Genomic DNA, 15,726 nt, shown 5'->3' with positions numbered 1-15,726 from the left:
GAGTCATGAGAAGTGCGTTAAGTGTCTCCACACTGTTGGTACTTTGCGGGTCGGTGAGTTACTAACTGTATCCAGCAATTGCAAGTGATGCGAGAGTATGCTTTAAAAAAGAAAAGAAAAAAAGGAACAATTTAAGATTTATCTTTGAAGGTTTTCTCCTTTTTACTGTAGAGTGAGTAAGACAGGAGGATTTGGGAGGACATGCAGGAAAGGACCACGTGCAGGAATTGAACCCGGGTCGCTGCGGTCAGGGGCCTTGATGGTACGCTCTCTCCCCCGCTAACCACCAGGGCGCCCCTCGTGGGTTTTGCTTGAATGTATGAATGAGTGAATGTGTAAATGAGTGAATGTGTGAAAGAGTGAACGAGTGAACGAGTGAATGAGTGAATGCGTGTCTTGCCTTGGACTCCACGTGGTAGGAGACGTAGTGCACGGTGCACCTCAGGGGGATCTTGCGGACGGGCCACGGGGCGTCGTAGGACAGGTAGGTGGGCAGCACACTGATCCGCAGCTCTCCCTGTCGACGGGGGGGATTACACACACACACACATTGGACTTGATCCAATGACATACCTAGTACTTCCTCCTGAGTGGAGATAACTGTATATTGTTTGGCACAAAAATATATAATAATAGTTAAATGCATAACTAAAGTATCCCTACTTGGTACAGTGAAGAGGCAGGTGCCTGCGGACCTCCGTGAGTGCCTGCGCGCGGGTGCTCACCTGCTTGTTGAAGTACAGGAAGCCTTTGGGACAGTTGATGTTGTGGAAGGGGGAGAAGGACTCGATGGAGCCGTCGATGGTCATGGGGTGGAGGCGGAGGGCGCCGCGCGACGTCACCAGCATCCAGTGAGGGGACGGCCCGCAGATGAACACCTGGAGCCCAGGGGAGGAGAGAGCAGGTCAGCCAGGGTCCCCTTGTCACGCGAGCGAGCGAGACCTCGTCGTTTAAAGACGATGGGACTGTGCCGATGTGCGTTGCTTGAATGAGCATTCCAAAAGTTGATTGTAAAACAGTGATGATGACTATGTGGTCATGCTGTCCACTGTTGGGTAGTTGATTGGGATTGAAACCTGTTTGTGGCTTATATAGCTCACATCACCTCACGCCTCGGCATAATGAACATCAACATCAGATACGCCGGTACAAATACTTTCCCACTGTTAATACACGTGGTGAAACGGCGAGGAAGGAACCCAGGCCTTACCCCAGAGTACCCCGAGATGTCCTCAAAGTAGCGGAACCGGGCCACTCGGCTCTTGACGACCACGCCGTCCTCCCCGCCGTCGGCCCGCCGTTCCTTCCTGACCTTTGACCTTTTCTCCCGGAAGTTGATGTTGTGGGGCATCTAGGCAGAACGGTGGGGATGTTTTAATCAAAACGGGAGGAGATGAACCATTCGGTCTCTAGCGGCGGCTGTTATCCGAGACGGCCACGGACTGGGGGGCCCTTACCTTCTTGAAGCGCACTTTGAGGTTCTGGGCTTGCTGCTGGTCGTAAGGGAAGGCCTCGTAGATGAGCAGCTCCTGGTCGACGTGCACCTGCGGCATAAAGGGGAATGCTTCACAGTGAGAAGCATCAGGGGCCTTCCAACGCTGCACTGCTGGGGTGATGGTCACTGGTCTGAATCAGCACTCTCTTTTGGGTTCCCCCTCGTTCTGCGCCTGCACATCTGCACCCAGCTGGATAGTGTGATTTGTCTCTCTAGCCTTATACCATCAAGTCCCAAGTGATCCAAAGGTCAATCCTCCTGTATTTTCTGCTCATTATATAGCATGCAATATAGATCGACATATCTATCAGAGATGGTACAAAGTCGCCGTTTGGCAAGTCCCGAGTAAGTCCCAACTGTCTAAGCAGTCAAGTCTGAGTAGAGTCCCAAGTCAAGACAGGGAAAGGCAAGTCGAGAACAAGTCAAAGTCACACCAGAGCCAAGTCGAGTCCAAGTCAAAGTCACACCAGAGCCAAGTCGAGTCCAAGTCCCAAACTTTTTTAAGTCCTGAACAAGTCACCATGTATTTTTACTTACCGTAATGTCATTATTAGGCTATTGATCATAATTTCAGCATATCACTCTAATGTACAGTGTCATTTCTTATCAATACAGTTATAATATGTTCATTGTTTCTGTCTTCAAATCTGTTATATGTGCATGTGCGGAAATCTTATGTTGTCTCAGAGGAGATGTGAGAGTGGACGGTGGGTTTGAATTGTAGTAGTAGTAGGGTTAGGGTTAAAGTATAAATTATATCGAAATTTCGTTTTGATATTATTGAAGATACAAGTGTAGATTTGTCTTCGCTCGCCGTTTTTTTTTCACGGAAGTGAATGCGTCTTTGGTGTCTAGCCCTCCAGGCAGGAAATATGTTAGCTATATAAAAAATGTTGCCGTATCGAGTAGAGATGCACCGATTGCAAAATTCTTGGCCGATACCGATTTCCGGTTTTTAAGGAGGTCTGACCTGCCAAAACCGGTTTTTCCGATACCGATTTTCTAAGAAATAATTATAATCATATAATAGCATTGATGTTGATAGGTTTTCAATGTAGTGAGTCCCCGGGACCCACAGGTGGCGAGTTGGGTGGGTCCCTGAGAAATTCAATGGGTCCCGACTCCCCAGTTTAAAAAATGTGTTTCTTTTTTATTATTAGTCTATTTCTTAAATTAAATTAATAGTGTTAAACTCAATACATGAAATTGTCATCTGAAAAGCGCAGCCATTTGTAGTATGTGGTGAGCCACTGCTTCAGAAAAGTTCGCTTTTTTTGGGAGGAACATGTAGAAGGTTGAGGCACTTCTTCTGCAGTGGGCTCATCAGGCTCAGTAGAGGGGGAGGCAGAAGTAGGTACAGGCAATGTTGAGGTACTCTCTCTAGGCTGATCAGAGTCAGGGAGGAGTGCAGAGGTAGTGGGGACAGAAAATGCAGCTGCAATAGTTTGCTGACCTGCAATAGGTTTAATCTTTTTCTTTGGTGGTATTTTTGCGTTCTCTCTTCTCTGCCTGTTTCTCGAGAAAAACTGAATCTCGTTGGAAGCGCGATGTATGCGCAGGCGCCGTTTGGGCATAACAATATGGCGGCTGCCGTTCAATGTCGTTTTCATCACCACCACCGGATTATGTTTCATTTATTTCATTACAGCACGTCCCCTAAACGTTACAACATAATCGACACGAATGAGCACAGCATCGAGCAGTGGAAACGTGGGTTTATTTACTATGAAGTTCGTATTTTTAATTGTTGAAATTAAATCAGCGGTGACGAGCTAGTTGTTTTGGTAGCGGCTAAATTAGCATGTCGCGATACTTTGTACAGGGGATCACGTCTGCGTCGAGTAGATGCGCAGAGGGTTGAAACAGCGCTGTCCGGCCTGCTCACAAGGTTTCTTTGGCCAGTTACTGTACATTAAACACGAGTTGTTTAATGTTCACAATGTATCGTTTTTCATGGGGAAAATGAGATGCGTCCCTGGGACGCATGGATAGTGAGTTTAGTGCGTCCTTTCAGATTTTAATGCGACATGTTTTCTTTCTGCGCTCTGGGCGCCTTGAGCTGCTACGCACCGCGCATGCGGGTGAGTTTGATCGGCCGAAAACCGGAAATTACGACAGTGACCGGCCGGTCACCGATTGTGGCCGATTGGATACAAAACCGGCTTTTTTAATCGGCGGCCGATTGATCGGTGCATCTCTAGTATCGAGTCATTACAAGTCAAAGGGGCAAAGTCAGAGTCAAGTCTCAAGTCAATAGCAGTCAAGTCTAAGTCGAGTCGCGAGTCATGCGTAATTTTGTCAAGTCGATTCTGAAGTCATCAAAATCATGACTCGAGTCCAAGTCATGTGACTCGAGGCCACATCTCTGCCATCTATAAATATATATTCTAATATATAGAATGTACAATTATTCGATTGAGTAGCACAGTAGGAAGAGTGTTTCCCTGTTTCCCTTCATCTGGACTTACCAGCAGGTAGGGCCTGGTGTGGTTGTTGCCGAGCGACACCAGGGTCACCTCCCTGACCAGAGGGATCTCCCCCTGCCGCGTCACCTCCTCCTTTTTACCCTCCCCCTGCGTGGCCGACTGGCCCGAGGAGCTGTCCACCAACACCCTCTGGCCGACGGGGAAGTTCTTCACCAGGAACACCAGCCGCCAGTCGGGGAGCTGGTAGATCTGGAGAACAAGGAGAGGTTACAAGCGTTTAGATCCAGGATTCTCTTTAGCTTGTACGATCAATGACACATGGCTTTCCATGATCGGTAGTGAGCAGTATCGTGCACCCATAGCGATGGTTCAAGGCGTGCGAGTGTGTGCGAGTGGGCGGTACCTCCATCACGCCGTTCTCGCGGACTATCATGCACCAGTGGGTGGGCTCGGCCTTGTCCCCGCCCCCCTCGCCCCCGGGCGGCGCCGAGGCGGAGGAGCCGCGGTTGGGGTCGTCCCGGTTCGCCGCCATCTCCGCGTTGCAGTCTCCGTACAGCATCTCTTCCTCGTCATCCAGCGAGTGGCTAGGAACGCACACAAACACACACACTCTGAGTGAATGTTGTGTACTGTTTTTTGGTCACCCCGTTGGGAGACAATTCTTTCTTGTGTGAGATGGTTTTGAATTGACAGATAAACACGTACACTCTGTACTACACACGGAGTGTCGTTGTACGGAAAGATTACAAATGTATGAAGGGATAGTCTGGTCACACGGCAATATATTATCAAACTGATTACACATGTGAACAGGGATTTCAAATGTACACACAGATCTTATCCTCCTGAGACAAATCCAACCCCATATGTTCTATACTTAATCAGACCCCAAATATTGTCATCAACACAAAGCACAAAAGTCCTTCTCTGCATTTATAGGACTAATCAAGCAAACCATAAACGACTGGTTTTCAAGTTTGTTTTGTGCTTTTTAATGTGTTGATATGAATTTTGGCCAAGGATTTTGAATAGGATATACAATTAAAATCCAAAATCGAAGCATTTATCAAGGCATGTTGTAAATAATACTAAATAGGGTTGCTTCAGTACCCTAGTCGTGTCCGAGGAAACTCTGGCACCACCAACACCACCGTGGCATTAACCAATGAGTGTCCGAGAAGCTTAAAGATCTATTATACTTTTCTGGTCTTCATTTCTTATTTATGAATCCGATAGAGAAACCTGACACGAATCACAGCCAAAAAACTATGTTGATTTTCAGGAAATTCTTCCTTTCATCTGGGCGCTTTCAGCATTCTCTGTCAAGACTCGGCTTCGTCCTTCTCCGCCCCCTCGCCCCCCTCCTGCCAACCCCAATCCGTTGTGTTTGGTTACCTTCCGGAAGACCTGCGAAGGGCATTACCATGAATGGAAAATCTGGATTGTTGTACATAGAAAAATCCCGGAAATTTGAACAAGTGAATGGCGACCGGCGTCCCTAGTGTTTAGCGCTCTGCACAGCCACCCCAGACGGTCAGCAGGGAACACGTCTAAATGCATGTACGTCATTATTTGACACTTTAGTATGGTTAAACATGACCATAAATCATTATAATAACGTTTATAGGTCATAAAAGTCGAAAAGCATAATAGGTGCTCTTTAACTCTCTCTTTCGGATGCATCAACCACCTCAGACAGACCGCTACACAGACAACGAGGCGTGATGTTGAAGTGCCTATTCAGAGGCACTTCGACATCTGGCTAAGAACGCCACTTGAGTTTGCCGAAGAGTAAAGAGTTCATAAATTGGTTGCAGAGCAAAACCTAGGATTTTTACACACGCTTTCTCCAAATGTCTTATTTTAGTCACGGCGATAAAATGGCGCTATGTTGAAGATCATATAAGACTTATTACGACGCTCAAAAAGAAAACAGGTGATTGTGGGTCCTCCATCATCATCATCATGACTCAAGGCCTGGACTCACCTCAGCTCCTGGAAGACGGTCTCGGACTCGGACAGGCTGCGGCACACCGTGTCGTCCCGGACCGGGCAGCTCACCATCTTGTTCTCCGTGGTGAACATCCCGCTCACGTCGCGGTACGCACACAGCGAGATCACGCGAGATTGCTGCAGAGGAGGAGGGCAATAGAGAGAGAGGGAGCGAGAGAGAGGGTGCGAGCGAGCGAGCGAGAGAGAGTGCGAGAGAGCGAGAGAGGGCGAGAGAGGGCAAGAGAGAGAGGGCAAGAGAGAGAAAGATGCACAGAGAGAGAGAAATGTAGGAATAATCATAAGAGAATAACAACTCATGTAAAAAGGAGAGTTGGAGTGGAACTCTACTGAATTCATAATATCACGAGATGATATGGAGGTGGGGGCCGACGAGAGGAGACGCCCGGGGACTCACGGTGGAGATGTGGGGCTTCTGCAGGGCCAGCCTGTGTGTCTTGCCCAGGTACGAGTCGCTCTTCAGCACGAACATGGTAACCGCGCCGTCCGCCGTCATGATGACGACGTGGGGGTCGGCCACGGAGCAGTGCACGATGGGGGACCCCAGGTCCACGGGGATGAAGTGCAGCTGGGTCACTGGTGGCAAACGGAAGAGATTGATTACAACAGTCAAAGCTGCTGCGGGTGAGGTTTGAGTTGTAGAGAGAGAGCAGAAGGGGTAGAGATATTTGAGACTAAACTAAACTGGATCGCATCCCTCGTTATGTTTCGTTTGCATTTCACACCTGTGATTGACAGGCCAGATGGCTTCCCGGACCAATCAGGGGGGGGGGAGGAATGCCCTTATTGGTCGGAAATGGTCGGGAGCCATCTTAATTCTGTATCATCTCATACAGAAACTCGTATTGTCACAGAGCATATCACAGAGTAAAGCTTATCGATGGCTATAGCATTTCTAACAAATGGCACTAAAATGATTTTCCCAGGTTCAATCAGAACCACGTGTGGACTTGCCTCCTTCCAGCAGGCGTATGCCCATGGGCGACACCTGGATGATGTACTTGTTGTCCCCGATGTTGCCCGCAAACACGGTGGGCCCCTGCGTGGCGAAGCCGCTGGTGTCCAGCTCCATGATCTCCTGGCCCGTCTGCAGGATCTGCAGGGGGGAGGGTGCGCACGGTTGGAGTGACATGTTGCGAGGCCAATCCAAGCGGTGGATGCGTCTCCATTGTGCGCGTGCGTACCATGGTGGAGTCCTCGCGGCTCAGGATGAGGAAGCCGTGCTTCTTCTTGTCCTCCTCCGCAGCGGGCTTCTCCTCCTCCTTGGCTCCCTGCTCCTCCTTCCCCGCCTGCTCCTTCTCCTCGCCGGCCTCGCCCTCCTCCTCCTCCTCTTCCTCCCCCTCCCCGCGCTCCAACACCTCCTTCTCACCTCTGTCCCCTGAATCTTCCTTTTTCGCCGGCTGGTGGGTTTAATACACGATGCATAAATACGAGTCCTTGATCAAGTTGTCTGATTATACGTGTAAATATACCGCTATTTTGGTATTTCTTTACTAAAAGGCTTGACTAAAACCAGTTTCCATTCATTGTTGCTCTTTTCCTTAATCATGGGTCTGTCCCATTATGTATCAGGGCATAGCAACTTGCCAAGACTAGTCTTCTACCTGTGCCTTGGTACATAAAATGGAACAGATCCATAATTCGTGCTATGAGTGACACCTTGATTTGTCTTGATGCAATAATAGCAGATCAGAGATATTGTGATCCTTTGACCCTCAAACTAACTGCCCCCCCAATAAACGATACGTCAGCTCTACTGTAAAAGTAAACTTTCGAATACATTTACATTATACTTTTACATTTAGCCGACGCTTTTATCCAAAGCGACTTACAAAAAGTACATTTGTCAGAAGAAGGAGAAACAATACATCTGTCGGTACAGTAGGGCTGTTCTTAGAGCCAAGTGCAAAGCACCAACAATCGCTAGGTTACACAACAAAGATAGCTAGGATAAGATGCTGCACGACCAAGTCCTATGACCAAGTAAGACATACAATATGTGCGTACAGTAAGTGCCAGGACGTACGACAGACAATAAGTAGGAGGGGTGTGAGGGGTAGGAGGACTCAATAAATCGTGTGAAGGAAGTGATCCAAACCCGTCTACCTTTTTGTCTTCTTTGGCCTCGTTGGAGATGACCGTCCACATGTCGTGGCAGCCAGGCAGCTCGAAGGTGGTGACCACCTGAGGTCTGATGCTCCTCTGGTTAGACCACCACATGCCCCCCGCAGGAGAGAGAGGAACATCAAGAGGCAGGCAAACAGGTTTGGGGGGGGGGGGGTCTCATAAGTACAAATACCACCAGAGGAACACAATTTTACAGAGTTAATTTGCGTCCTTATTGAAACAAGGTAACCTTCTCTACAGCTGAAGTTTGTTTTTTTGGATTGGATCCCAATTTCATCGTGCTTGCAAGCATCTTTGAGTACCGCTCTATAAAGCAGGCTCACTCTGTCTAGCCTGTAAGCCTACGAACCACATAACAATACAAAGCTGCCTTGTGGGTTTTGTTGTCCTCGCAAGATCACACACAATCCTACAATTTGTCTTGCCCCCCATTACCTTATTAACTTGTTAATATGTAAATAACACAGATTGTGTTGCTTGATAACTTTGTGTTGCTTGATAATAATCACCCACGTGCCAAGAGCAGCTACCACCCACTCAAACGAGTTTAAATCTATTCAGAGTTTGCCGCAAATTAACACATTGGCTTAATTAGTAGAATGACATAACCTGCTCTCCTGGTCCAGTGAACCTCCTTTGTGTTACAAAGACACTCGATGAGCGTTCCAACACTGAAATGACGGGCGTTAATCATCACGACTTCATCATTGAAAAAGCATGTTTGGTGGCAGCCTGCCGATGCTGTCCCTGGGGTGTTACAAGCAGGCCCGTCGTTCTCTGAGCCTGCCCTGGTAAACCCAGGCTTTAGCTTAGTGTAGCACCAGCGTGGCTCAACCTGCAGCGGACGGCCCTCGCCACTGCACGTTGGAGCCACAGTGCGGCATCATCTGTCTATACACACACACACACACAGACACGCGGGTGCATATTGCAGTGCGGTATGATATTTACCTGAAGCACAGACAGAGCACCGTTCTTGCCGAAACCAGAGCACACCACGACTTCCAGGTCAGGCTCGGGGTTGCTCTGGAACTGAGGACAGATAGGGGCGCGGTGAATTCCTTTGCACAGTAATGAAATAAAACCACGCAGATGACCTCAGCACTGCTGCGGAGCGAGAAGAAAATAATGAGGTGGTGACACCCCCCCCTCCCTTCCAAGTACTACTACTGAGTAACATGTCAATGCAATACTAATCAACCGAACAGAGAAAGACTGCTGAAATGGTTTCAGTTGACTTTGTTTACATGTTTACATCAAAGAGTTGATTGCTAATAAACATCTCACAGTACTAAAGTATCCGTTCGTCAGTTAAACACATTGAGACATGAGCGTATCATTTACATTTACATTTACTTACATCGGTTAATACACACATTGACACACCGACGGCAGAGTCAACCATGCAAAGCGACATCCACCTCGTCAGGAGCAGTTAGGGTTAAGTGTCTTGCTCAGGGAGGGACACATCAATACTCAGCTAGAAGGAGCTGGGGATCGAACTAGCAACCTTTCGGTTACAAGACAACTGCTCTACCTCCTGAGCTAAGCTGACCCCCACCGGAGGTCACTGGGTTATTTTTTATGGAACTTTCCAATACAAATCAGTGTTATCGATATATATATAACTTTGATTAATTACACAGATTATATTACACAGATGTATTGAAAAGTGTGCAACAACGCTTTTTAAGAACTAATTTCCAGTCAAAGGGTTAAATCACTGCCTCAGAAGGCTGGGACAGACACCCATTCTTAGATTTAATTGTACCTCTTCAGACAGGAAGGCCGGCTCGCCCATGGAGGCGTTAGCACAAGGTCCAATGTTGAGGATGCTGTCACACACCTGTGGACGAATGAAAGGGGACAATTAGGTCCATTGCTATGACTATAATCCAGACCATTTAGGTGCATGACAGCCAAGTGAACCAATTATTTTACCTCAAAAGAGTAGGTGGCCAGTTGAGTGCCGGACTGGGCCTCGCTGCCATACACTTCGATCTCATCCACCTCATCTGAAAGGAGTGAAACGTGAATGACGGGAAACTCATAAATTCTATATTCTAGAGGCATCGTTCAAATACATAACAGGATCTCATCTAAATACCAGTCCAGTTGGCCGAAGTGTCCAGCCTCTTCTTCTTGCTCGGTGGCTCCTCCTGACAACAAGCAAAGTCACAACAGACTCAACATGATCAAACCCAACACTGCTTCATGCAATCCTTTCAAAGGTCTGGTACTGCTCAGTGGTGCAGAGGGGGTGTACAAAAACAATATACGAATAAAGGTAAGATACACGCCTTGATTATTCTGACAGATTGTCAACACAAACAGAAATCATCCTTGTGAGCCCTTCCAGATGTTAACCTCGTCATCACAAGGCCTATTTCTGAGTTTTATTCTGCGAATATCCAACCCAAATTAAATAGATTAGCCTATATCTACACGAATGCAAAAAGCTATCACATGTAATCTTGTAAAAGGAAGAAAACCTGTTGTTCTGCAAGTGAAATATTCAATGTGGATACAACTTGGTTAGAGTGAATAAAGCTAGAATAGCTTTAGAATACAAAAGTATAATAGCGCCGTAGCACAACATCTGATGAGTACCTGGGTCAATATTTGATTCCAATTTAGTTAATTAAAAGATTAGGAGAGGTTTAGGCGAAATCACTAAATCAATCAATAAATCCAATGCAGAATTGACAATGTAAACTTGTTGAGACACAAACCGACACACAAAATGTCTTGAGGACCCATCGTATAATTTTGATCCCTCTATTGAAAGGTCAAGGCGAAAATAAATGTATGACGCAAAGTCAAACAATAACAGTTGCACTATACTGCCACCAGATGGCAACAAAGAAGGTGTTTTCTTATAGCTATTTACCTATTTCCTCTGAAACCCTCTCTTAGATCCTAATTATTGATTGTAAACACAATGGTTATTTGCTAAATGGCGTCAAGACACTAGATTATCTGTTTACAGTGTTTTTTTTGCAATCAAACAAACTAATGAATAGACTTCTGTACTCATTTTTGTTCATCTTTCAACATCGTTGTCTACTCCATCTCAAATAAATTTGATTGCTCCGATGAACGCTAAACTTCCCTCAGGCCGTTGTTTTTAAATCCTCCCTGTGGCACTCCTTGTTTGTCCTGAACTAGAACTCACTGTTCCAGTACATAAAGCTGAACCCCGCCCCCTTGTGCTGATTGGTCCAATCATTTCCTAATTTCTAGGAGAGAATTTAGAGGGGCCGGACTGAGAGCAGCAAAATGGGAACCGAGATCCACTTGAGCTTTTCCGAAAGAAGGACCCCACATAAGCGAGGCGTCCTACCGGCTTGTCCTTGTCCCTCTCCTTCTCCTGCTGGCCCTCCTCGGCGGGGGCCTCCTGCAGCTTCTCCGTGTACTTCAGCAGCAGAGAGTTGCCCAGGCGGGACCCCAGGAACAGGTAGCCGGGCTCCATGGTCATCATCTGGGGGAGGGGAGAGCGCAACGCTGCAAACCACGTCCTTCTCATACGGCTAGTGGACCTGACCACTGGCTGAGCACCAGCACTCATTATTCTCTTTGAGCCGAAGGACTGTTTGCCTTAAGAGGTGCAGTACAGTGCATGTGATGTACTGTGCATGTGATGTACACATAATTAAGTCCAGCGGAGTCTCAACGTTTTTTCTGAATCCTCTCATTCAATGAGTACGGGTGCACATTTACCCCAGTCACCTAGACTGCAATTAATATCCCAGTTACTTACAATGTTTGGTCATTTATAGCTATAAGACAGTTCTAGAACCAAACCGCCCCTTACAGTTCAAGCGGCCTATTAGTGATGATGCCATTTTGTGCGTAGTACAAAATATGAAAGATGGACTTGTATCCCAGCAGTCTAGTGACGCTGGGATACCAGTGGTCAGTCACTCACGCAGGTGGTCAGCACGCTGGCGGCTGCCTTGTCAAAGTGGAAGGCCCTCACGCTCCTCATGCCGTCGGTGATCAGGGTCAGCACGTAGCTGGAGGAAGAGGACGTCAGTATGTATACTAGTACGTAGCTATGCATGTAGGTAGGTATGCCTGGATGAATATGTTGGGCTTGTATGTACATGTGTTTTTGTCTGTTATTTACTCGTCTCGGTAAACGCACCCTTGACTGTGAGAAAGGTGCATTATAAAATATGAATCATTATAATTATTAATATAGATAAAATGCATAGAGGTAGATGCACCGTATGCTATTTATTGGAGCATACAGCATAGAGAAAATAATCCCACCCCTCCCTCCAGGCCTTCCTTAAGACCCTTAAGGCCTTCCTTAACCCTCTCTTGGACATTACGTTTCAATTTCATCCATGTGTAAACTAGTGTTGCTACATTACAAGGGGGGTATTGATAAGGGACATCAATCTTATTGAGACGTTCCTTTATGGTCGTTGCAATCTCTAACATCACCGCAGGACTTTTAAGAGAGCTATATTTTTCCACAGCATTGTGGCTGAAAAAGATTTCTTGCAGCATTAACCCTTTTGGCACCAAACTCACATTTCACCTCCCTTCAGCGAGATCACCATCTTGTCGTGGCCGATGAAGGAGGACTGTGAGCAGTCCAGGGAGATCTTCACCTCGTCCTGCACACCTGGACAATGACGATATGGGCGCAGTATTCATGGATGGGTATTCTGACCCCGTGCAGACGGACAGACACAGCCATGGTAGATCAAGAGCACTCACGCAGTGGGAAGGCTGTGGTCCCGGTCGTTTGCGAATTTAGGGAAACTCCGAATGGTGGAACGCTCTGGTTGAGATACAGCAATGAATTCACAGCAAACACCACCACGCCACCTGCATGGGACGCATCATAATGAACACACTGTTGAATTATAAACATGGCAACTTCTTTACCCAAAACATTGGAGTTACATTAATGTAACAGATTCTACCCAGTACTGCTTTTGCGTAAAATAACAGCCATTTACCTCTTTGTTTCAATTATTCAAAGCATTTGAGAGTAGTTTATTTTAGATTTGCATATAGTTCTTTATAAAGAAACAACACAATCTCTAAGCAATTTATGTCTTGCTGGTGAAATAAATGACAATAGTTTCTTAAAATGTTCCTTGCGAAATCCAATCCTTGCTAAATCTGATCAAAGATCAAAATAGTTTTTGGTCACATAATGTGAAGCGCCTCTTAGATGTTACTGTGTTTAAGGGGCTATTAAAGTTTCGTCTCTGGATCCTTTTCTTATTCCCTACCCTCCAACCAAAGGCCTCAGGGCTCACTCACCGATGGGCTTGGGAACAGCCATGACCTGGGTACAGTCAAAGGGCAGGTTAGTGAGTGACCAGATGACCGGGTGCACCTTCTGCATGATGTTGAGGGAGATGGCCACAATGCTGCAGGTGTCCTGGCGCACAGCCACGCGGCTGCCAGACACACAAACACACACAGTTTGACCATGAACTCATTATAGCCCAGTGTTAATTTGTTTTTTCCTTCTTCTTGGAATTAACGTGTTGTTGAATATGACGATTTTAAAAACACCATGTTTTCATATTTAATATACTCAAGTTAGAGTTTTCTGTTTTCATGAAATAGTCATAAATACTGTACGCAGTAACACATCAGCAACAAGAGACGCTGAATAAAAAGAAAAAGTAAACGTAAAATGACTGGAAGCACTGCAGAACTCACCCAGGCCACGTTTGGTTTGGCTCAAAGAGGATGAGCAGGGTGGGCTCATAGTAGCCATGGAGGAACTTCATGTCGATGATGTTAAGCAATTTCTCATCCAGCTCGCGGACATCAATGAGGTAGCTGGGAAGGAAGCTGGACTTGGGCCTGGAGAAGAAAGAGAGCGAGAACATAAGTTTGAAATCCACCAGAAACATCTATGCAACAAAACATATCCACTCTTCGGAGTTGAGACGCGTGTGTGTGCGTGTGCTTGTGTGTGTGTGTGTACCCTTCGCCAACGCCCCCCTCCTGTTCATCCGTCAGAGTGTCCTTTCTGAACGGCAACACAACCAGTTTAGTGCCGTAAACCAGCATCACAGCGCAGCGGTTCTCAGGGTCCACACGTACCATGGGGGTGTGGACGTTTTGCACAAATCCGTCCTGAGGAACACAAGGCAACAGCAGGGCAATGTAGCAGCACAAGCAGGTCATAGCTGGTCAAAGAGTGCCAGAGCGAGAGAAATGGAGCGAGAGCAAGAGCGCCACTTACCCTGAGCTCTGGCTCCTCAAAGAAATGAAGAGAAAGAGTTTTCAGGTCGTGGGTGCCTGGGTCATACTCCACCACTGACAACTATAAAACATGAGAAGATGTAGGTACATTTAACAAATATATTTTCATTTATTGTATGCGACAATATTTTGTCTTGTTTTTGACAATCTGGACACTCTTGTAATGACAAAATAGCATTACCATTAAATAAATGACATGAATATGTTGTGAAAGTATATTAGTGCACATTACATAAAAGCCAACCCTTCAGTGTACAACTGCCCAGATGCTGGTACCTTAGCATCTTTGAAGCTGAGCAGCAGTGCATCCCTGTTGGCCCCCGACAGCTGGACACTGGCCATGGACATGATGTTGCCAAAGAGAGAGAAGGATGCCACCTGCTCCAGCTTCTCCTTCCGGGTCTTGGCATCTGTTATCAGACAAGAATCAACTCAGCCCAAAAGTAGACTAAATCATGGCCGTTTACATATGACAATAACAAACTTGTCAGAGGAAGACATGTGGACGTACCCGGAGCCTTTTCAGCCTTTGAGGTCGTCTAAAAACAATGATACAAATTGATTAGGATTTAAAAGGAATACTTTTTTACATATATATATATAATTAAATGTAAATGCAGTTATAATATAAGTGGCCTTTTCACCTCCACATCATGGATTATCCTGTAGACATAGAGCTGAGATGTTCCCGCAACAACCAAGTTCTTCTCCTTGTTTGAGATGAAGTTGCAGTAGACAGAGAACTCCACTGCAGTGGGAGTGTGTGCTTGCCTGTACACAGCATACATACTGGACAGTGGACTTCCACACCCGACAGGCGAGTCACCTCACTATGAGCTACAATGGAGAACACCAAAAACTGTGAAACATATTTTGTATGCATGTATTCACGTCATCTTACATAAATGTAGTCACATATACATCGCATTCGGCTAATGGGTCGCCATTTCAACAACCAAACGATGTTCTCATACTACCACGAACCCATTCATCCTCAAATGCTGAGAAAAGTGACCGACACCTGCGTGCTTGCAAAAAGGAAACATATTTTCTTATAGCCTTTGCCCTGAACGATAACGTATACATTATATTTGTGTGCAGCAATTATTTAATAGTGACAGTGTAAATAACCCATGTGTGTGAAGAACCGGTAGCTTGGCTTGCTAACCTAGCTAATAAAGCTAGCTTATGTAGCCAGCTTTTAAAGTATGGGCGCACCACACCAAACGGTTAAGGAACCTTTACGCTATTTCTACACAATGCTTCGTTGAACATACCTAAGGTAAATTCCTTATTTGACTTTCCAGGCTACGGTTTCCTTTAAAGACTGCACATCTCCTATGAGTCGCAGGCTAGGTTAAAGCTGTTTTCATTGTAAAGAGGCGTGTTGTGTATTGAAGTGGCGCCGTTTCTTCCGGTGCC

The 15,726-nt window shown here is 46.3% G+C and overlaps 1 protein-coding gene across 2 annotated transcripts in view; it reads right to left on the bottom strand.

Annotated features, from left to right (window-relative positions):
• The window catches only part of cpsf1 (cleavage and polyadenylation specific factor 1), a 21,026-nt gene extending 5,300 nt beyond the window's left edge, over window positions 1-15,726 (bottom strand). The window contains exons 1-28 of one of the 2 annotated variants that reach the window (XM_056582554.1): window positions 15,582-15,726; window positions 14,949-15,141; window positions 14,816-14,843; window positions 14,581-14,714; window positions 14,285-14,365; window positions 14,024-14,175; window positions 13,753-13,899; window positions 13,345-13,484; window positions 12,790-12,900; window positions 12,601-12,694; window positions 11,987-12,074; window positions 11,402-11,539; window positions 10,166-10,217; window positions 10,000-10,073; window positions 9,830-9,904; window positions 9,010-9,090; window positions 8,038-8,133; window positions 7,116-7,331; window positions 6,886-7,027; window positions 6,329-6,507; window positions 5,909-6,051; window positions 5,317-5,328; window positions 4,325-4,505; window positions 3,964-4,170; window positions 1,458-1,544; window positions 1,211-1,351; window positions 726-878; window positions 401-517 (exon numbers count right to left, since the gene is read on the bottom strand). In XM_056582554.1, coding sequence (XP_056438529.1) covers window positions 401-517; window positions 726-878; window positions 1,211-1,351; window positions 1,458-1,544; window positions 3,964-4,170; window positions 4,325-4,505; window positions 5,317-5,328; window positions 5,909-6,051; window positions 6,329-6,507; window positions 6,886-7,027; window positions 7,116-7,331; window positions 8,038-8,133; window positions 9,010-9,090; window positions 9,830-9,904; window positions 10,000-10,073; window positions 10,166-10,217; window positions 11,402-11,539; window positions 11,987-12,074; window positions 12,601-12,694; window positions 12,790-12,900; window positions 13,345-13,484; window positions 13,753-13,899; window positions 14,024-14,175; window positions 14,285-14,365; window positions 14,581-14,714; window positions 14,816-14,843; window positions 14,949-15,092 — 3,213 coding nt within the window. In that variant the 5' untranslated portion in view covers window positions 15,093-15,141; window positions 15,582-15,726. The remainder of the gene's footprint in view (window positions 1-400; window positions 518-725; window positions 879-1,210; window positions 1,352-1,457; window positions 1,545-3,963; window positions 4,171-4,324; window positions 4,506-5,316; window positions 5,329-5,908; window positions 6,052-6,328; window positions 6,508-6,885; window positions 7,028-7,115; window positions 7,332-8,037; window positions 8,134-9,009; window positions 9,091-9,829; window positions 9,905-9,999; window positions 10,074-10,165; window positions 10,218-11,401; window positions 11,540-11,986; window positions 12,075-12,600; window positions 12,695-12,789; window positions 12,901-13,344; window positions 13,485-13,752; window positions 13,900-14,023; window positions 14,176-14,284; window positions 14,366-14,580; window positions 14,715-14,815; window positions 14,844-14,948; window positions 15,142-15,581) is intronic. The other variant, XM_056582555.1, reaches the window with a different exon arrangement.

Source organism: Gadus chalcogrammus, chromosome 22 (assembly GCF_026213295.1).
Source record: "Gadus chalcogrammus isolate NIFS_2021 chromosome 22, NIFS_Gcha_1.0, whole genome shotgun sequence".
Taxonomy (NCBI): Eukaryota; Metazoa; Chordata; class Actinopteri; order Gadiformes; family Gadidae; genus Gadus; species Gadus chalcogrammus.
Note: the sequence above shows the minus strand (reverse complement) of the source record. Positions and strands in the feature narration are given on the sequence as shown.